General features: G+C 36.8%; 1 protein-coding gene and 1 long non-coding RNA gene across 2 annotated transcripts; one reads left to right on the top strand and one right to left on the bottom strand.

Annotated features, from left to right (window-relative positions):
* The first annotated feature begins 211 nt into the window (after positions 1-211).
* On the top strand, positions 212-1,119 carry LOC131251913 (uncharacterized). Its single transcript, XR_009174048.1, has 3 exons — positions 212-450; positions 690-766; positions 879-1,119. It is a non-coding gene; the product is annotated as an uncharacterized LOC131251913 (long non-coding RNA).
* Positions 1,120-10,428: 9,309 nt separating this feature from the next.
* On the bottom strand, positions 10,429-23,538 carry LOC131250900 (putative disease resistance protein RGA3). The gene is made up of 2 exons (XM_058251294.1): positions 21,997-23,538; positions 10,429-13,258 (listed from the first exon to the last, which is right to left on the bottom strand). The coding sequence occupies exons 1-2, from the start codon at positions 22,297-22,299 to the stop codon at positions 10,550-10,552; spliced, it is 3,012 nt and encodes a 1,003-aa protein (XP_058107277.1). The 5' UTR covers positions 22,300-23,538; the 3' UTR covers positions 10,429-10,549.
* Between the last annotated feature and the right edge of the window lie 76 nt (positions 23,539-23,614).

Genomic DNA, 23,614 nt, shown 5'->3' with positions numbered 1-23,614 from the left:
CTACAGAAAACCCTCACTACCACAAAAATGGGTAAAACCGGCACTTTGGGTGCACCATGCAGCGGCGCTATTTAAAAGTGGGCCACAAATGTTTCTATATAAAAATAAAAACAACAGGCGATTTCCATTTCGCTCCCGACTCTCTCTCTCTCTCTCTCTCTCTCTCTCTCTCTCTCTCTCTCCCTCTCCCTCTCCCGACTCTCTCTTTCTCTACCTCTCCCGACGACTCTCTCTCTCTCTCTCTCTCTCTCTCTCTCTCTCTCTCTCTCTCTCTCTCTCTCTCTCTCTCCCGACTCTCAGCTTCTTCCTACCCCCGACTCTCTCTCTCTCGCGCGCGACTCTCAGCTTCTGCCTACCCCCGACTCTCTCTCTCTCTCTCTCTCTCTCTCTCTCTCTCTCGCGCGCGCGAGCTGCCATTAATTTCAGGGCTTAGATGAAGATCTGAAACAGGTAAGAGTCTAGATTTCATCAATTTCAACCTTAGTGATTTTCTAATTAGGGATTTACAATGTTGAAACCCTAATTAGGGATTTACTATGTTGAAATCCTAATTAGGGATTTTCTATGTGGAAACCCTAATTCAATGTTGAAACCCTAATTAGGGATTTTTCTATGTTGTTTGATGCGAATACATAGAAACGATTTGTTGTGTGATACAGTTCTGATTTGTTCGATACTTCGATTTGCAGTTTTCGATCTGAATTCTGTTGGATTTTGTGACGGGTGGAGTGTTTTCTGCACTCGATTATGTAGTCGGAATTTTCAGGTGTTTATTTATTTATTTTATTTTTATAAATACTCGGTTTAGATTTCCGTTATTTCTGTTGTGTTTGATTCCGATCCGATTAGGTTCTTATCTGATGCTTCGAGGATTTCAGGGAAGAGTTATCAGTTTGAATTCTACTTGTTTTTTCATTTGGGACTTTATGCTTTGGATTTTGCCATGGAAGGTGGCAGTGATCCAGAAGGGAGTCAGTTTCTGAGGTTTCTCTTTTCTCCATTTTCATTTTTTTTTTTTTTTCATTTGAGAATGTTGAATTGTGTCAATCTTTATGGAAAGAACCGCAGTTTTAGATTTTGAAGTTGTCAGTTATTGGAAAGATCCTTAACCACTCAACAAGGCTATGTCTGTGAAGAATTATGTTTATATCGGTCTGGTGTTTCAGCTGAACATCTATTGTCCCATTGATGTGAGTGGCTCTAGTCTGTCATCTGTTTCTTGGGTCGATTGACATATTGGTTGAAAAGAGGTTCCTTTCATCTTCAGTGGTTAGAGCTGATTGGCTTGTGTTAAACAGGATACTCACTGTATTTTTGGATTCCTATTTTTTGTTTACTATTTTGAGTTTCTGTTATATTCTCTTAGCTTTCGAGCATAATATTCTCTTGTTCTGATTTCTTTCTCATGAAATCTAGGCGAATTCTTCCTTCAAATTATCTCTACAGATGACTTCTTGCTTCATTGCATCTCTGCATAAAATTCATTATATGTAAAAACAAAAAGTAAAGAAGAAGAAGAGATTTTGGTGTTCTGACATGTATTACATCCTGATTCATCCAGTTTGTATGTGGGACCCATGGTTCAGTGATCCAGACCGTTGATCTAATGTGCCCCACCCTTCAAGAGTATTCCTGATCGGGGTAAACCCCTACCCTTCAATCATTGGCCTTTTTTCTAGACTGTTGCTGCATTTTTTTCCTTAACCATCTATTTGTGGGCTGCTGATTGGAAGAGTATAGTCTTCCAGTTGGATACTTTTGGAGCATCCCCTTCATTGGTGGACCCATCAGATCAATGCTCCAAATCAGTGAAGCAGGGCCTGCTTGCATATATTGGGTTATATATTGCATAATAGGTGCCTTGGATTATATGAATTGTTCGCCTCATTTTATGCCCTTATGGTTAACATTCGTTATTATTAGTCGTAACAACTGTCTCTGCAGGCCCAAAAGATCCTATTAATTATGATTGCTAAATGAGCAACAATTGCTGTCTCTGCAAACCCAAAAGATCCTATTCTTTGTGTTTGATCTGATTAAAATATTCAACAGCTTTGAATTTGACTTTTACCAGTTTAAAATTTTAGGAATGGTTTAAACTGTTGAATATTTTAATCAGATTCTGTTAAATCTGCATCTACTTTTAGTTTTTATTTTTATTTTTTTGATATGCAGAATGGGCTTCTTGTTTTGGTTTTTCTCTTTTCTTATCAAAGGGAAGGTTTAGCTGTAGAAGAGGACAGTGGAAATTGCTGATTTTTTTAAAAAAATTTTAATTTTTTTTTTTTAAATCTGATTTTGTTATGCGTTAGGCTTGTGACTGTTCCTGAGAAATGGGGTCCTTTGTTTGTTTGGATCTTTGTTGTCGATTAGGTTTATGAGTACAGCGGAGTTTCTATATATATGAGTTCGAAAAGCCTCTAATCAGTTGAATTTCAGTGAGTTATTCCTAATGTAAGTGTGAAATTTGAATAATTTCCTTTAATTCATGAATCGGGATTGGATTAGAATTGTATGGCAGTGATGTATGTCTCTGGTTTCTTTTTATTTAAGTTTAGGTCGTGGTGATTGTTAATTTCCATTTTGGCATGAGAAGGGTGACTGAGCTAAATTTATACAAGTTTATGTGAGAGAACAGTGATATCAAAAGTTGAGTATTCTTATATGGATGTGATTTGCTAAAGACTATCTATCAACAAATAAATATCAATTTTCTGTATTATGAACGGTTGCGTACAAATAATGTTATGGTTTCAGTTCAATAGGCTTGCTATTGTTTTTACTGCAACTACATCATTTGGTTGGTAAAAAAATTATAATCCAGTAATTGTGATTAGTGCATCATAGAGGACTCAAATCTGCTTTTTTATTTTATTTTTCCTTAGGTGCTTGACAAACAGGATTGTGAAACTGTGCATATCCTAGCCAAGGGGCACAAGGCTTAGCAACTGCAACAGTTCTTGCCACTACAACAGTGAATGGATTGGCATTAATCATGTATTTTATTTTATGTGAGAGCAAAGATTTTCTTAGGTTCTTGCACCGGATAGGTGCAGCTGCAGGAAGGAGTTGGAATGTTATAACATAGCATTGGCCATTGTTTGTCTGGGTTGTGTGAAACTGAGATTGTGAATTAGTCAGCATGGCTCCTGGGACTGGGAGTAGCATTTGCAAGGAAGTCCTTGAATCTCAAGCTGCAGATCATGAGTTATCCATTGCAAGTGATGAATTGGAAAAATTCCAGCTAACTAAGCCTACTATTGTTCCTAGCATTAAAGGAGGTGTATCTTCCACTAATGGTGTGAATGAGCTTCTTAAGTGCTTCACTCGTATAATCGCCTTTTAGAACATTACTGTTAATACATTTGTGAGTATTTTCTCTACTAGCACAAATTCAGTTTAGTTATCATCTAGTGCATGCACAGATTTTTTTTTATAATCATTTTAGTGTATACAACCTGGCTTCTTGTATACAAAACAGATTTTTTTTTTTTTTTAATAATCAACAGTTTACTGCGCCAGTTGCATTGTTCAGTTTGATGATTCAGTTTTTAACAGTTTACTGCGCCATTTGCACATGAGCCATGTCCACTAGTGCAGGGTGACAGTTGCATTGCCTTAGCATGTAAGCATTGGCTTTCTTTTGTGCTGCTTATTGTTTTTGTAACTTAATATCCAATTGTAATTTTGGAATGATAACAATCTATAATTTGTAGCTGAATTGGGCTTTCTTTGGAATTCTGATTTCATTTGGAATTTTAATTTCATTGTTGTATTTTTCATTCAGATGAGTTTGTAGGTCCCATATGTAGAGTATTATACATATCCATGGATGTGCTATATTTTTCATTATTGAATAATTCAGATGGGGATCTGCCAAGCTTCAGCATGGATCTGCCATATATTTTTCAGTATAAATTTGTATAGCTTTTGTAAATGTTGTACTCTTGTCATTATTCAATAATTCAGATGGGGATCTCCCTTCCAGTACAACTTAAGCTGTTTTTCTCCCTTGCAGGTCTTTGCATCCGTTCAGGCAGAACAAACCAGTTAATCTCCTCATATTGCAGATTGCAGATGATGATCCATGGAAACAACAATAAGTCAGGCCTTCATGAACTGAATACTTATTCTCCCATTTTCCAAGTTACTTCAAATTAAAAGAAAGAAAGAAAAGAAGATGCTTTTCCATTGCATGAATGCTTAAATTATCATCCAATCACTGTCTTACTTGGCTTCCTCTTCAATGAAGGTTCTGACATGAGTCTTGGACTTCTATTTATCTGAATGCAGTAAACAGAAAATACTATTGCATCTGAATATATTATTCTTCAGTCGGATGTAATAGTAACTAAATCCAAAGCAAAAGCTAAAGCTGATGAAGAAGATGAAGATGATGAGGAAGAATCTGACAAGTCGAAGTCTGAAGTAAATGATGAAGATGATGAGGATCCAAAGGTGTAGTTTTCTGTTTTTGGCCCTATCTCTACAACATCTCTGCTATTGGTTCTCAAACATAATTAGTTTGGTTTGGTTTGCTATAATTGGCATTGTTTGGAATTCTGCGTTGTGGGGAGTTACCTCTTATGTCCCACCACTCGGTGACATGTTTGAGATCCATGCCATTCATGTACTTTGTACAGATGGAGTAGATCTCTAATTCTCCTTGGCAATACGCAAGTAACTAATTCCTCAACCATCTCATGGCCAACATAAATTTTAGTCAGCATAAACCTTTGGATCCTCTTTTTGAAAGGTATATTGGCTCTAATCCAACTCCCAAGCCCGCAAATAAATTCAGCCCACAAATGTATTTCTTGCAATATTTCAAAATGTGAATGATATTTGTCACATTGCTGACAGTAACAGAAAATTCAGAATGCATTCTAACACAATCTTATGTCACTTTTAGGTTCCTATCGGAGGATGCTATCAGCTTATCGATGTTCCTAGGAGCAATTGCATTAATAGTGGCATAAACAAGATATTCATCCTCACCCAGTTCAACTCTGCTTCGCTCAATCGCCACCTCACTCATACTTATAACTTTGGAAATGGTGTCAACTTTGGGGATGGATTTGTAGAGGTATGATCACAAGGGTTAAAACATTAAGATGGCTTCTCTGATAGCCTTAAGCTCACCTCAGAATAAATTTTCTGTTAGCACATCTAACTTTATTCCTTTTCATTCTGGTGGGTGAGTGGTTCTTATTTAAACATATACACATGCACATGTGCAAGCTAACTATCTTATCTTCACCTGCCCTATTGCTAGGTGTTCCCATCTTCACACACCCCTATGTCTGCCCATTCATAGTTTTAAAACTCGGTGACTCGACTGAAGACACGGCTGAGTCGACTCGGTGAAATTTCGAGCAAGGCTTGAGCGTCAAGGTGAGTTGTATCATTTTCTTCCATATTTCTTAATGCAGCAATACTATGTTGAATTTTCAGCATTTTTACAAGTTGAGAAGTGGGTTGATCCAAAATTCTGTTGACAGTGTAATCTCTAATTGCTTTATGTTGAAATTTTCAGCATTTTCATATGCATGTTACCCATGTTAAAATCTGAAACTTTCAGATCATATGACCGAATTGTTGAAATTTTATGTTTCAGGGACGATCCTTCACAGAATTTGATAAGATATGTAAGTGCAAGTTTTCCTTCTTGATCCATGTATATCATCACTAACATTGCATCCAGCTGAGCCATATTTTTTCTGTAATAACAGCCTGCCCTTTTTGTGAACAAAGAGAGATAATTCAGAATTAGCAGAGACAGATGGGCTGACAAGTTGTTCAATAGAAAATTTGAAAGGTTTGATATTCAAACAAGAAGTGTTGTAGTCCTGGCATATTGCTGTGTAGATTTTCTTTTGTACATTGTTCAAAAAACTTGTGGCCTGAGCTTGGCTGAGTTGACCTATTTAAAAAGCTGGCAAAACATTCCAAGTTGATGATTTACTTGGAGTATTAGTAGTTTCAACCCAATAAGTTTCTGGATTGTTGAAATTGAATTGAAACTTTAAGTTTCTTCTAAGAATTGTTGGCATTTTGTTTAGTATCATCTTTTTGTTGATTCGCTTAACTCCTGAAATCATGTGCTGCTCTCCATAAGTAACCAATTTGCCATGCTGGCAAATGTCTGGCATGTACATGAGCTGCCTTATACATGCATGTGTTGACAAAAACCAATAGTACCAAAAGGCAAGAAAGAAACAAGATAAAGATCTTTTGCTTTTTCTGCTTTTACCATTTTTCAAATTACTGGCATGCTAGGGCGTCTCAAATCCATACAAAGGCTTCTACAGGCGCTTGTGTAGAAATCTTACGGCGCTTTTACGTAAGAAAAAGTGTCCACAAAAACTTTTATCGGCGCTCCAAGTGATTTTTACCGGCGCTTTTTCGCGTCGGAAAAACATACACATATCGGCGCTCAGAAAGGCGCCGCTAGAGGTTACTAGCGCCGCCAATACTTTTAGCGACATACCCATTTATCGGCGCCAAAAATAGAATCACCGGCGCTATTGAATTTATAGCGGCGCTTTTGAGCGCCGCTAAAAGTCACATTTGTTGTACTACCTATAACTTCCTGGTTTTTTTTTGCTGTTGTAATCCCCACCGCTTTTTGTGGGTCCCATTATGATGTATGGGTTATATCCAAACCGTCCATCTATTTGGCAAACTCGTATTAAGGCTTGAGAAGAAAAATAAGACAGATCTACCTATCAAATGGACCACACCGTAAGAGGCAGTGGAGGATTGAATGTCTACCATTGAAATCTTTTCAGTGGTCACAGAAGTTTTAGATCAATATGATTTTTTTTTTTCCTCTTCATCCAGGTCTTTGTGACCTTATGAATAGATTGGATGGAAAATATATGTTAAGGTGGGCCCTATGAAATTTTTAACAGTGAAAATCAAGTTTCCCGCTGCTATTTGTGGTGTGGTCCAGTTGATCTTTGGATATGATTCTTTTTTCCGATAATGTTTTGAAATGATCTCGAAATATGGATGAACGGTGTGGATATAATAAATACATCATTGTGGGGCCCATGTCGACGAGCGTCAGCGCTCGTCTTTGCACCCCAGCCAATCGGCCTCCGGAAGGAATGAATGACGGGGGTATTTTGGTCCCTTGAAAAGTCGACCGTACACAGGGGAGTATTCTTGGAAGCTTAAAAAGAGGTGGGCTTCTGAGCTATAAATGGGTCGTACAGTAGGAAATTTCTGGTGGATGAGGGAGCGGATTTGGTGCGCCGGCCTCACCCAACACGGTGCAGATGTAGAGCCCATATATCAATTGATATATGTATTATAAATCCACACCGTCCATCTATTTTTTCAGATATTTATAGTGCATGAGCCCAAAAATGAGATAGTTTCAAATCTCAGATGTATCACACGGTAGGAAAAGGTGCTGATTGACCATTAAAAACTTTTTATCGGCCACAAGTTTTGGACCAAGCTGATATTTGTTTTTTTTGTCCTTCTTCGAGGTCTTTGTGACCAAATTCTGGATGAAAAATAATATTATGGTGGGCATTAAGGTGGGCCCTAGTAAGTTTCTAATGGTGATCGTTCAATCACCTGTTTCATATATGTGGTCCATCTGATATTCGTACCTGCTTCATTTTCTCGGAATCATGCCCCAAAACGAGCTTTAAAAAACGAATGGAAGGCACGGATATACAATACATACATCAAGATTTGCCCCACTGTTAGGGCCACACCTAATCAGCTCCCTGTTGATGAATACCACAGCATACCGAACAAGGAGAACGCTCAATGAACGTTCACAAACGTGAAATGCGTCGAGGGACTTTCCTGTGAAAGCCTTTCGCAGAAGTTCATGCGCAAGGATGTTATGTGGGGCCCACCGCCATGTTTGTGGTAAATCTAACCCGTTCATCCGTTTGGTGAGCTCATTATAGGAATTCCAATGAAAATGAGGCTGGTCCAAAACTCAAGTGGGCCACACAAGAAGGAAAATTGGGGAAATAAATACTTACAGTAGAAAGGTCTGAAATCCACTCTACATTATTTTCTCCAACCCGATTATGTGAATCGAAAAATGAGGCACATCAAAAAGCCAGGTAGACCACACAACAAAGAAACAGCAGGTATTAAATACTCCTAAGGTCCCGGGAATCTTAAATGAGGCTGATATGTGTCCCTTCATTCAGGTAGGGCCCAGGTGGGTCAATAGCTTAGCTTATCCCGTGCTCTCCTCAAGCTCCAGCTCGGCCTCAAGCTTCTCATTTGCTAAATCTTTCAAGTAGAGCTTACCTTGAGTTGAATCGAGTCTACTCCCAACTCGACTCAACTTGCACCTGACTCAACCCAGCAACCCGACTCAACTGTCCCAACCCCAAATCAAATATTCAATTAATAATGTGTGTATGTGTGTGTGTGTGAGCCATAGAGGGTACCTTGTTGTTTGTGCTGAGAGAGAGAGAGAGAGAGAGAGAGAGAGAGAGAGAGAGAGAGAGCAAGCCGTATGGCTGAGATAAGTCAGACAAAAGCTTAATCAAGCTCGAGCGAGTGGCTGAGAGAGAGGGAGAGATATGAGTTCAAGCGCGGCGAGTTAGGTAAGGAAGGAAAAGGGTAAGAAATAGACAGACGGATATGATATGGTTTAAGTTTTAATTTTTTTAATTTTTAAATATAATATATAATATATATAAAATATATTCGAGTCAAGCCGAGCCAAGTTCAAGTTGAGTCAAGCTCTACTATGTTCGAACTTGGCTTGTTTTCAAAACGAGTTGGGTCATATGAAGCTTAGCTCGCCTCAAGTTATTGTTTGAGTCAAGTCAAGTCGAGCTAGAGCGAGCCAAGCCGAGCAAGCTTTTCGAACTAGCTTAGCTTGTGTACAGCCCTATATTCAAGTGGAAATCAATTAATTAAATGGTATATAAACATCACATGCAAGAGCCCAAATAACAGTTTAATGATAGACGTCCAGCTTTTGAACATAAGCCTTAGGTCTACCTCATTTTTGTGATGACAATTTAAAATTGACAAAAGAAATAGATGTATAAAGTGAATGTCAAACCGACATTGTAGCTTACATTGTAACTAGATAGGCTCGTACACCGTTTAGCTGGAGGCTTGTTCGTGTTGCTCGAGGCTTCGTTCAGGTGGGCCTCATCGTCAACCAGAATTTAGAGTGGGATTTTGACTAGAATGACCTATTGGTATTTCCACATGCATTAAAAAGGCAAACTTTCCAAATAAATCCTTTCTTTGGCCCTCATGCCTTTTCAAATTTTAAAAGGAACGAAATTGCAGGGATGTGCAGGTGGATTATACATATTGGGTAAACTCCATGGGGTCCAATATGATGTTTGTGAGAAATCTATCCCATCCACATGTCTTGCCAAAATCATTTTATGACATGAGCCCAAAAACGATGGAGATCCAAACCTTAAGTGAGCCACACAACAAGAAATAATGGATATTGTACACCCACGGTTGAAACATTTGTGGGGTTGCAAAAGCTTTAGATAGTCTAATATTTTTGTTCTTTCAGTTTATCCCAGTGGTAATGATCTTACGAATATTTGAACCACTTTTATAAACAATTTGGATTGGATATAAACATCATGGTAGAACCCAGAAAGGTTTGAACGGTAGGCAATCCCTAATTAACTGTTTCCAGCCGTATGGCTCACTTGAGTTTCCGATCTACCAGAATTTTTTTGTCTCATGTCTTAACATGGTATGAAAATATGGATGGATGGAATGGATTTCTCACAAACATCACCACGTGTCTAACATAGCTTTCGATGGCAGGAACTTCCTATAAAAGGCTTGGAAATTTGCTCCTGTGGACCCACAATGTAATATGATCAATTTAGTCTGGATCTGTCAAACTTTAGCACGAAGGAGAATACCATCAATGTGGGATAGGACTAAGCAGTGAAAGTGCCATTATTCTGTGACCACCTCAAAAGTGCGTTTAGTGCACTGCCAGTTGATTCAGTTTCTGATAATGTTTTATGGTTCCTTTCAGCTTATCGTAGACTTGTAGGGTAAAATGGGTTGTAGTCGTCTTTGGGGGTTTCCCTTGTTGAAGGTGGGAGATGATGATGTAAAATGAACGATGGGATGAAATGAGTTGTTATTTCCATTTGTGCGGTGAATACGCTTTCAAAATGTTAGTCCCTTGATATACATTAACACACTGTCCTCTAATGGCTCGAGCTTTTAGAGAAATTAGTTGTTTGATATGGTATTAGAGCAAAGGTCTTGTGTTTGATCCCGCAAGTCCCGGAAATATTCTTCCACAGGCGCATTACAAATGAGTAAATAAGATCATGTGGAACAAATAAAAGGCAATCAATATTTAATACCCATCATGGATTGATTGACATGTATTGAAAGTAAATCTTTGAAATTTTTTTTTTTTTTTTTTTAAGAACAAAAGAAAATACTAAAGAAAGTACACCAATTAAACATATAGGCAATACAATTCCTCGAAACAAAAGCAAAATAAAAGTTGTCGCTGATTTCCTCTCCACTTGCTCTTATTGAGGCAGATCATTCAAGTAAAAATTTTGATACAAGGGATGTGGGCAATGTTATCCCAATCTTCTCCTCCGTCTCGGCAGCGATCTACTAACAGTGGACAGCATGTGATCTTCAATTCTCGAAGCATGGTGAGGTGTTGCAACTCCTCTGGGAGAGACCCCAACATTGGGCACCTATAGATTTCCAGAGTTTGGAGGGCTTTGAGTTGTCCCAACCAACCACAAGGGAATGATGTCAGCTCAGGACTGTACCATATCACCAAATGATTGAGGTTGGGGAGGACAGGTAAGGGCCCTTCCGATGACATCCCATCATTAGTTATGTTTAAAGCCAGCTTCCGAAGGAGCGGTGGAAGGTTGTAGGGCAACGCCTTTAGCTTTGGACAATCACGTATTTCTAATTGGAGGAGAGATGGCATAACCTCTCCATCTCCACCTCTCAATTCCCATTCCTCCCAATTTGGCATATGGAAGAAGATGAGGATCTCCAGCTTCGGGAATAAGACATCACCCCCACTAAACTCATCACCCATGTATCTCACCTCTTCCATTCCCTCAATTATAAGGTATTTAAGAGATGGCAGTTTCCCAAGACCAGGCAGTTTTTCACACTTCCAACAATTCATGAGCTTCGCCTTGACTAGATTAGAGAACACAGGATCCTCTATCCACCTGGGAAGCTTGGAACCTTCGTAATTCCATATTTCAAACTCTTTCAAGTTTGTGTTGGGCTGGAGGATTTCAAGCACATCCTCCATCCTCTTCACCTCTTCATCCAACAGTCCACATATCGAGTCGTAGTCCAAGATTAGAGCATGAAGGTGCTGCTTCTTATACAGTTCTGCCTCACGAGCTTCGTCTGTGCTCCTGACATTTTCCAAGCCAGTAATTCGAAGTCTTCCTTGAAGATGGTTGAGGTTTTTCAGTTCTCCGCATTTACATCCCTCATCGCCACCCCCCACAATGAAATCTGTTAACGTCCGAAGCTCAGCTAGTCTCCCTATACCCTGCTGTAAGAACTTCAGCATGTGGGTGTCTTCTAATTCTAGATGTCTCATGCAAATCATTTTCCCCATCCCTCTAGGCAGTTTACATAGCCTAGCACAGGCATTGAGTCTCAAGGTCTGTAAATTTCTGCAATTACTAACCCCCTCTGGCAACTCCTCTATGTGTGTGTAAGATAAATCCAGATATCTCAAGTGTTTCAACTGTTCTACTGATTGAGGCAATTTCTTAAGGCGAGTTCGACTCAAGTCCAATGCCCTAAGGCATCTCAAATGATGAAAGAAATTGTATGGAACCCTGGTGATGCTTGAGTGGAGTAGGAACGTCCGCAGCTTGTGGGCCTTATGTAAGATGGAAGCCACTTCATCAGCTTCATCATGAACTTCATCGCTGAGAATTAAAAAGGAATGGCGAACATTGTTTAGGTTCAACGAGGCTTGCTTTCTGATCTCCACCACTGAATAGTCACTTCCTGCAACAAATTGCGCAAGATCATGAACTAAATCATGCATCTTGCACCTGAATATGTTACCATCACTATCCATTTCTGCATCTTGGAGTAAGGAGCGCCTTAACAAATCATCAAAATACAGTTTGCTGATCTCCTCCATTTCTCCACTTATTTCGGAGCGAATGAAACCTTGGGCCACCCATAACTTGACTATCACATCCCTGTTGATCCACCAATCTTTTGGGAAAACAGAGCAAAAGGTGAAGCACTGCTTTAGAGTAGGAGGCAAATCATAGTAGCTTAGTAATAAAGCTGGTAAAATGCCTTCCAAGATATCAGCAGGGTTCCATATCTGGCTTCCCAAGACAAGTTCCCACTGGCTTCTTGTCCTTCTCGAGCGCATGGCACTCCCCATTGTCTTTGCTGCAAGAGGCAGCCCTCCACACTTCTTTACTATTTCCCTTCCAATATCTTCCAACTCCGAACACTCTTCTGCACTCCGATGCTTGAGCGCTCTACGGCTGAACAATAACCAGCAATCATCTTCAGATAAAACTGCTAGTTTGTACATGTGGGTGTTTCCCATCGCCAATGCAACCTTTTCACTGCGAGTGGTTATAATGATTCGACTCTGTAATGCACTGGCTTGGAAGGGAAGTCTCAGTTTGTCCCACTTCTCACTATCTTCACTCCAAATGTCGTCAAGCACTAGCAAGAACCGTTTTGCATGTAAGATTTCACGAAGGCGATGTTGCAAATGGTCCAGGTCTAGTGGGTCACAACTAGACCCAGTTGCAGATTCTATTATTGATTTCGTTATCTTTTTCACATCAAAATTTTCTGAAACACACACCCACATTCTCGTGTGGAAATGCCCCTTCACATCCTCATCGTTGTAGATGAGCTGAGAAAGGGTAGTTTTGCCCAAGCCCCCCATTCCAACAATAGAAATGACAACGGGCACCTCATTTACCTCTCCACTTCTCTCCCTCAGCAGCAAGTCTAGGACTTCATTTTTGTCATTTTCTCTGCCTACAATTGACGGTTGGTCGAGTAGGGAGCTTGTCTCTCGCTCTCTCCTCTCACCCCGTCTTACTTCACTGTCAAGTCTCTCCCTCTCTCCACTGTCTACTCTAAGACCCAATTGACTCTTCTCTTCAGCAATGAAAGCTAATCTTTTCCGTGCCTCCTTTATCCTACTCCCAATTTTTTGACGTAACACAACGTGCTTGAAGCAATTAGTAGGCGAGAGGAAGCTTCTTAGCACCTGTTTGGATACCACCAAATTAGTTACTTTTTTCACTTAATTTAGCTTGGTAAACAAGTTTGCAAAAGTAACTTAAGTTGTAACAACCTTAAATTTTGGTACATTATTAAAAAACTAAATTAAATATTTAAAGATTTTATTTTTAAATAAAAAATAAAAATAAGTCAATAGTTGAGTTGGTAGCGAAATTCTTAATTGAGAGAGAGGTTTAGGGATCGATTATTAAAGTGGTAATAATAAATTTTTTATTAAATATCATAAAAAAATTCTAATTCAGGATAAGGGAGAATGTGCTCATCCTATCTTAAAAAAGGAGATAGAAAGCCTAAAGTAAAAGGAAGAGAAAATTCTAAGAAGGCTCGATCAGGTAAGTTCTAATCGTTAGATCTTTTTAACTTTTTATTATATTGTTAATTTCTTCTTGATCTATACAATGGATGGCGTGGATCATTCACACCATCATTGTATAGGTGTGTAGAGTTAATTTTAATAAAGTGGTGATTTTATGATTTTGGTCTAATTAGTAATATTTTAGGAATAAATTAAATGGATGGAATCTGATTGTGCTAAGATAGATCTATACGGATCATATGATCCTTAAGGCCAAAATATATGAGGGCCATAATTTTTAGATCAATCTAACAATCAGATAGGCCACATTAGTCAGATCTAAAAGTATTTAATAAAGGAATCTTAGATTTTTGTGCAAATGTTGGTATCACTTGGTGTAGAAGGTCAAGATGGGCCATCGGTGTATGTGTGGTTAGATCCACACCATCCATCTAATGTATAGAGGCAAAACATGATAATACCTCAAGAATCTAAATGATCTGACCATCCGATGAACCATCCCGATCAAGTAATTATCATTCGATTTTATAATCTTAAAAAGGAGAAAAAAATATAATAGAAATTTTAGTTATTTGATTATTTTGAATCTGACTACCTAGGATGTTATTCAGAGGTGAGCCCCACCATGTAATAAAAACATATAAATAATAATGTTGTTGATATAACTGATAGGATTTCTGAATTCAAACCAACATAATTACCCTGTGGATTCTACACTACCAGACTCAGGTGAGTAACCCAACTTGTCTCATAATTCATTAAAATTAAAATAAATCATTGTGATTGTTTGATTGATTTACTGGTTTGAATATTTTGATATGATAATTGTACGATAAATTTTTATGTAAATATTTTAATCGAGACAACTATGCCAAATATGAAAAATATGCATTTACATATCATCCCTCATTCATTGCATTGCATAATGCATGGTCGATCCTAGGGGCCCTCCCTGGAAGAAATGTCGATCCTGGTAGAGCGTTACCAGATGCGGGATATGCCCAAGCCTACCCAACGGGTGGATGCGGGTTGACGACCTCCAACCTAAGCAGATGGACGATCACCCCATCTGATGCATTCATACCCCATTTTACATTCATATCTTTGTACATGTATTTTTGTATTATTTTAATTATTATGATTATGAACCATGCTGGGTTATATCACTAAGCCTGGCCAGCTTATATTTTTTTATTGATGGAAAAACCGTACTGATGTGAATGAGGGTGGGCCGGTGGCTCAAAAATAGGAATATGTGGTCAAGCCAAAAAGGACTTAAGGGACACGTGACTCTACTTGACAAAAGAAGAAGTTGCAGCCTTAAACTAGTCATGATATTTTTACTTTAATTATATTTAATTTTCTTAGATTGTAAATTAATTCTTTCAAGTTGTTGAACATGTTTATTTCATTTCATAAGATCCCAATTGAGAGGGTCCTTAGTTATGTTTATGATTAATTATTGGAATAAATGATCGTTTCTTATTTTTGAGATGTTGTTGAGTATGAATGGAATGTAAATCTACGGTAGAGCTAGTAAGTAAATGAATAATTGTATAATTGAATGAAATTAGTACACTCAGTGTACGTGTCATAGGCCGAAACTCGGGTCTGAGGGTGCACACTCTGTACTTGAATTTCGGGGCATGATAGAATAGTATCAGAGAGATGTTCGTTCTAAATTTAGTGTGACCTGGAAGTTATGATCCCACATACATACATAATTGGTAGATTCCCTTTAATTAGAAATTGTACACTTAGGATTCCCTATTTAACTATTGTGTATTAAGGAAAAAAAACGTAGAAAAAAATAATAATAAATAAATAAATGTTCCATATTCATTGATATATTATTTTTTTTTAAAAATGAATGTATAAAACAACGTTAGGATGTTTTCCTATATTGTAATTTAATATTATTTGAACCGTAAAATTTTATTAAAAACATTAAATTTTCCAAAATTCTGCTATACAGAAATGGACAACAGTTGTCACTCTGACTGTAAAAATCGTAACTATAAAAAAAAATATAATTGTAATGGTGGTGATTCAAAAAAAAAAAAAAAACTTAATTGTAGGTTGTAAAGTTTGGATTAAATTTTATTATAAAGAAAAAAAAAATCTAGGTTCCCTGCACTCAAATTGAATGTGTTTTACATTGAAATGAGTTATTCTGAATCAAATATAAATTTTAAAGATATTTAGTCGACAAGTTGCGTTGGACAGTATGAATCATCCACAACTTATAAAATTCATAACTATATAAAATTCATAACTATAAAAGTATAACTCCGTTCGATGCGATTCAAAATCCTGATCAATGGTAGACAAGTCTAAATTAAAATAAAAATAATTAGAAAATCGAAATCAGATGGTCATTATACTGATTTAGGGACTTAGTGTAGACTTGTCAAAAATTCGTCAAATTTTGGATAGGTCATACTGCGGGAATTTTAGAGATTCATGTGAATTGCTGACTAAGCTAAAATTTTATAAAAGGACTATACACTTGTCATGGAATCCCAAAATAAATAATTAATTAATTAATTAAAATAAAAATAAAATAAAATTTGAATATAATTTGATGTTCCTAAGTATTTAAATAGTGATTATGACTACATCCATTAAAAAGAAATTAAATCTGCCTAAAAAAAACTAAGTTCCTATTAATTTTTGCTGAACGTAGAAATAAGAATTTAGATTCTCTATACTTTTATTTGAATATAATTTAGATTAAGATGGATTAATATAATGAAAATGAATTTTAAAGATATTTTAATTCACAAAATTCTGCTGGACAGTAATGGGCAGCAAGAATTACCCAACTTATAAAATTCATAACTATAAAAGTACTATTCCGATTGAGGCAATTCAAAAGCCTAATCGAAGATAGACAAGTCTATATTAAGATAAAAATAATAATAAAATTTGAATCTTATAGTAAATATACTGATCCAGTGAATTAGTACGGGCTGGTCATAAATTATCAAATTCTGGACAGGACTGACTGCAGGAATTCTAAAAAAATTTACAGTTGGAATTTTTAGCTAAGATTTTACAGAGACAGTAAACTTATAATAAGATCTTCATATAAATTTTTAACCTAATCTGAAATTTTGTAGTATAATAAAATGTAATATAAACAACAGTCATCAAACCGAAAATCAATTTGTCCATACTGACTTTCTATAGATTTGAATTAATAGAATTTTTTATTTTGATAATTACCTTTGGTTAAATAAATATTTTTTATTTGAAGTACTTTATTTAAAGAAAAAAATATATATTAAGTATTAAAAAAAAAAACCATAATCTCTACTAAATTTTAAAAATTCCTTCTTATAGGATCATAAGTCCATATTTTGTGGAAAAAAAAAATATTTAAAAAATAATAATAATAATAAATAAATAAATAAATATCAAACTCACTAGAATTTTTTTCAAATATAGGACAATGTCTTCCCTAAATTTCAAGGTCTGGTTAAATTATTTCTAATTTTCTAATAAATTTCAACATTATAGAGTGAAAATCTAGACCAGTTTAGTATCCCTGATCAAACCAGATAAAATTATCGTTCAAAATAATTCCTGAATATTTATTTTTTTTAGTCATATAAATACCCTTAGACAACTCCATAAAATTTTATGATGATTCGAATTGTAAAGAAATTATAAACATTTAAGCACTAAGCTGTAAACAATAGAAATAATTGTTGGACAGCAGGATTTTTCACTTTTAGCAGCGATAAAAATCCTAGTAAAAGTAATAATTTTAATATGAATTTTTTTCTTTTTTTATCATATAGTTAATGACATTTTTTTCAAATTTCAAGTCATTTTAACTTTTGATTCGAATGTTAAAATTCTGTAAATAATATTGTGTCTGTGAGTCCAAATTTAAAATATTTCGTTGGTTATTTGAGTGATGCAATACATAAGATCATTGATTGTTATGGTATCTGAAACTTAGAAACTCAACCTAAAAGCCCATAATATTAAAAAGAAAAAAATTTGCTCCTTATATTTTATTAAATAATGAAAATCACCTGATTTGAGAAACTCATAACTAATTAAGTACGAGTCCAATTAAGGTGATTCAAAGGCTACATCGTAGATTAATAAATCAAGTTCAAAAGAAAATAATTAAGAAAATAAAATTTTAATTTTTTTTAAAAAACTAAATTTTATTTTTAACTGGAAAAAAAAAATGTTTATTTCTAGACAACCCTCACTGTCTGAATTTTTGAATCTTCTATAAACCATAGTTTTTGACAAAATTTTACACATTTATAAATTCACTATTACAAAAACTAAAAGACCAATCCGGTGCATAAAACCATCTATAATATAAGTGTGACCAATGCCACTAAAAACAAAAAGAATAAAAAAAAAATTTGAAATGTTAGTTTCTAAATCTCGAGGACGAGATTTTATTTTAAGAGGGGTAGAATGTAATAACCTTAAATTTTGGTACATTATTAAAAAACTAAATTAAATATTTAAAGATTTTATTTTTAAATAAAAAATAAAAATAAGTAAATAGTTAAGTTGATAGCGAAATTCTTAATTGAGAGAAAGGTTTAGGGATCGATTTTTAAAGTAGTAATAATAAATTTTTATTAAATATCATAAAAAAATTCAAATTCAGGATAAGGGAGGATGTAGTCATCCTATATTATGAGATTTTTTTTAAAAAAAGAATACGGAAGGTTTCTGCATTAAAAAAAAAAAGGAGATAGGAAGCCTAAAGTAAAAGGAAAAGAAAATTCTAAGAAGGCTCGATCAAGTAAGTTCTAATCGTTAGATCTTTTTAACTTTTTATTATATTGTTAATTTCTTCTTGATCTATACAATGGATGGCGTGGATCATTCACACCATCATTGTATAGGTATGTAGAGTTAATTTTAATAAAGTGATGATTTTATGATTTTGGTCTAATTAGTAATATTTTAGGAATAAATTAAATGGATGGAATCTGATTGTGCTAAGATAGATCTGTACGGATCATATGATCCTTAAGGCCAAAATATATAAGGGCCATAATTTTTAGATCAATCTAACAATCAGATAGGCCACATTAGTCAGATCTAAAAGTGTTTAATAAAGGAATCTTAGATTTTTGTGCAAGTGTTGGTATCCCTTAGCGTAGAAGGTCGAGATGGGCCATCGGTGTATGTGTGGTTAAATCCACACCATCCATCTAATGTATAGAGGCAAAACATGATAATACCTCAAGAATCTAAATGATTTGACCATCCGATGGACCATCCCGATCAAGTAATTATCATTCGATTTTATAATCTTAAAAAGGAGAAAAAAATAGAATAGAAATTTTAGTTATTTGATTATTTTGGATCTGACTACCTAGGATGTTATTCAGAGGTGGGCCCCACCATGTAATAAAAACATATAAATAATAATGTTGTTGATATAACTGATAGAATTTCTGAATTCAAACCAACATAATTACCCTGTGGATTCTACACTACCAGACTCAGGTGAGTAACCCAACTTGTCTCATAATTCATTAAAATTAAAATAGATCATTGTGATTGTTTGATTGATTTACTGGTTTGAATATTTTGATATGATAATTGTACGATAAATTTTTATGTGAATATTTTAATCAAGACAACTATGCCAAATATGAAAAATATGCATATACATATCATCCCTCATTCATTGCATTGCATAATGCATGGTCGATCCTAGGGGCCCTCCCTGGAAGAAATGTCGATCCTGGTAGAGCGTTACCAGATGCGGGCTATGCCCAAGCCTACCGAAAGGTAGAAGCCTACCCAACGGGTGGATGCGGGTTGACGACCTCCAACCCAAGCAGATGGACGATCACCCCATCTGATTCATTCATACCCCATTTTACATTCATATCTTTGTACATGTATTTTTGCTTTATTTTAATTATTATAATTATGAACCATGCTGGGTTATATCACTAAGCCTGGCCAGCTTATATTTTTTTATTGATGAAAAAACTGTACAGATGTGAATGAGGGTGGGCCGGTGGCTCAAAAATAGGAATATGTGGTCAAGCCAAAAAGGACTTAAGGGACACGTGACTCTACTTGACAAAAGAAGAAGTTGCAGCCTTAGACTAGTCATGATATTTTTACTTTAATTATATTTAATTTTCTTAGATTGTAAATTAATTCTTTCAAGTTGTTGGACATGTTTATTTCATTTCATGAGATCCCAATTGAGAGGGTCCTTAGTTATGTTTATGATTAATTATTGGAATAAATGATCGTTTCTTATTTTTGAGATGTTGTTGAGTATGAATGGAATGTAAATCTACGGTAGAGCTAGTAGGTAAATGAATAATTGTATAATTGAATGAAATTAGTACACTCAGTGTACGTGTCATGGGCCGAAACTCGGGTCTGAGGGTGCACACTCTGCACTTGAATTTCGGGGCGTGACAGAAGTGCTTAAAGATACTAGTGTATCAAATAGCATGGTAGTATAGCATGTAGCATACAATACGTAGCGTAGCATACAAAAAATGCTACAGTGTATAAAATAGCGTATGCTACACATACGTAGCATGTAGCGTATATTGCGTACACCTCGGGATTACCGTAAGAATTTTAAAATAAAAGTCCTTTTAGTTAAAAACTTGTTTTTAAATGGTGGTGATTGGGCATTTTTCCTTTTGAGTAGGTGGTGAGATACTCATATTATAGGTCTTTTGTTTTTTAACTTAAAACAATCGCAATAGGGCTTTCGAACAACCCTATTGCAGTCCCGCAACAACCATAGGTTCCTCATTTTTGAAGCTTTGATTCCAAGATTTCAAAGAGCCCTTTCTCAGATCCGATTTTTGGAATTCAATCGGAATTATAAGAGCATCATCTTGCTGAAATTTCAGGAGCATTGAAGCCCAAACAAGGGAGAAATCATGTATCCCTCTTTTCGCAGCCGCGCGGACACGTAGCTCCCAAAAATCAATCTTTAGTTGATTAAATCTCTATTGAAAGTATATTTTGGCCCTTTAATCATTGCTAATGAGTTTTCTTTTTATTTATGTTGAAATGTTATGGTTATTTTTTTATTTTTTTTTATTTTTTTCTTTTTATGGGGGATGTGGTGTGTATGGCATGGATTTGACCCATCCAACCATCACGTGGGACACATGCGTGGGGTCCACTGTGGTGTTCTATGCCACGGCTCACATGTGTGGGGGTCCTCTATAGTGTTGTATGCCATGGCCCACATACGTGTAGTCCACTATTGTGTGTGTATGGCAAGACCCACATGCATGGGGTCCATTATTGTGTGTGTATGGCATGGCCCACATGTGTGGGGTCCATTGTTGTATGTGTATGGCATGGCCCACATGTGTGTGGTCCACTGTGGTGTGTGTATGGCATGGCTCACATGTGTGGGGTCCACTGTGGTGTGTATGGCATGGCCCACATGTGTGGGGTCCACTGTGATGTATGTTTTTTTTTAAAGAATGTGACATTTATATATTTTATTTTTTTCTTACTATTTAATATTTATCATTTTTTTCTTTTTTAATTAAAAAATAGAAGTATTGTGTAGCTTACGCTACACATTGCGCTATTTCGCTACACGCTACGGAAGGTTGAACGCTACACAACACGCTACCGCTATTTAAAACACAAAAAGATACTTATCCCTTTAAGTTTTTTAAAGCTTTTTAACCATATCAAAGGGCCCCACATGATGGGCAACCCACATTGAAGGTGGGGAGCAAATGATGGACAGTCCACATCAAAGGTGGGCCCCACATAATGGTTGATCCACATCAAGGTGCGTCCCACATGATGGATGGTCCACATCAAAGGTCGGCCCTACTGATGAGTGGCCCATATCCAAGCAGTCCCCACATGAAGGACGACCCACATCAAAGGTGGGGCCCACATGATTGATGGTCCGCTTCAAAGGTAGGCTCCACATGATGGGCAGTGGACATTGAAGTTGGGGCCCACATGATGGACAATAACATTGATGGTGGGCCCCATGTGATGGATGACCAAAATCAAAGGTGGACCTTACATAATAGATGGTGCACATTAAAGGTTGACCCCTAATGATGAATAGCCCACATCCTAGGTGGGCCCTGCATGATGGATGGCTCACATCAAAGGCGGGGCCCACACAATGAGCAATCCACATCAAAGGTTGGCCCCATGTGATGGACGGTGGATGTGAGGGGGACCAAACAAACTTGAGGGATAAATACTTAATGATGTTGGAAACCAAACATGTTTTTTTACTATTTGGCTAATAAGTATGTTGTTTACAAAATATACTTATTTGTTGAATAAGTAAAAACCAAGATAAGCTAATTGTGGCATAAGTAGCTTATCTAAAGTAACTTATGATCGAAACGCCCCCTTACCTTCTTCTTGTTGAAACAGGACCCATCACCTTCATCAGGTTCTTGTGATCTGAGAGCTTCCGTTGTCCACTCATCTAGTATGTCGTCCACATCGTAGGCCACATCTTTGACCTTCTCCAACCAGATCTTCACAGCTCTGTGCATCACACACTGAGACTCGGCATCTTCAAGCACAGCTTGAATCAAGGTGAATGTACTGGAAAGCTTTTCGATCTCATTTGTGACACCCACCAACAAAGCCACCTCATCTTGGAGGATGGTGTTCAACTTCTCCACTGCCATTGAGACTAGTGAATCAACCATGTTTTCTGCTTTTGGTAAGATGGGACAAAAAAAAAAGGAATTTGAGTTCAAAGAGGTGTAGAACTAGGACATGGGAAGGACTATGAAGATATGGAGTAGAGAGAGAGAGAGAGAGAGAGAGAGAGAGAGAGAGAGAGAGAGATGCAAATGTTGTTTTGTAGTTGTTGGTACAACTGAATGCACAATTTATAGGAAGTATTTGATCAAATGCGTGTTGTTTCGTCTACTCTTTATTCGAAGTGGTTTAGAAATAGGTAAAGGGAATGACTTTGAACAGAGAGAGAGAGAGAGAGAGAGCAATATGGGCCTAGAAAGAGCATGCTGACATGTACATGAGCTACGGTTGGGAGCCATTTGAGATTGGAAGTTGCATAGTGGGTGAACAGTGAAGAAGTTAGTTGTTTGATAGACCCACTTACTGACCTATCAAATGAACAGCTCTGATCTTGCCTACATGTGCAGCAATGACATGGAGACACCATACTTGATTAGAGCCCATGAGAACTACAGTCATGTCTCATGGCCCCCTATTTGCTGCTGGAAAGTGGAGCAAACAAAAAACTAGGTGGATTCTTTTTAGGTGGGTCCCATGTTTTTTTCCCAATATGGCAAAGGAGAGTGACATAGTTCTCGTGGGCAAACGATCTTCATCCATGTAAACAATGGACCATCTGATCATTTGAACAGGCATATTATTGGATTGGGTCATGTAAACTGATGGACAGTCTAGATGTGGATCAGTCCTCAAAACAAAAGCACAAGAAAAGCTGCTATCGATTTCCTCAGCTCCTCCTGTTCATCAGGCTAACAAGATTTGAGTGTTTCTGTTCTGCTCTGATGCCGTGTTTACTGGTGATCCAAGGATTTCTTGTTGTCAGATGAGGTCGCCTGGATTGAGGCGGAGGTTTGGATGACTTGTTATGAGTTTCAATGTGTTGTTGGTTTCTCATCTGCCTGATGTGTTTCACAATGGATGAACCATGGCCTCCCAAAAAAATACCATGATCAATTATTACCAACCCCTGATCAAAACCAACGAGTAGACAGGGAAAGAACTATGAAATGGTCCCCATCCAACTCAAGTATGACTAAAGATTGGACGACTAGGATCACCTAAATCCGAGAGACTTGTTCAAATCTAAAATAAGACCCTTTTGATCAATGGCTGGAGTAATTGACTCATGGGCCCCCCTTGAACAGAGGGCCACAGGATGCTTTGCTATGAGGTTAACGGTATCCAATATCAGAAAAATAAGATGCCCTCTAAAGTAAAGTAAAAAAAAATGCCTTAAGCAAGGAATTCCTTTAATAAAAG

This window comes from Magnolia sinica, chromosome 7 (genome assembly GCF_029962835.1).
Source record: "Magnolia sinica isolate HGM2019 chromosome 7, MsV1, whole genome shotgun sequence".
In the NCBI taxonomy this organism is placed as follows: domain Eukaryota; kingdom Viridiplantae; phylum Streptophyta; class Magnoliopsida; order Magnoliales; family Magnoliaceae; genus Magnolia; species Magnolia sinica.
The sequence above is the reverse complement of the archived record's forward strand: the minus strand, read 5'-3'. Positions and strand labels throughout refer to the sequence as shown.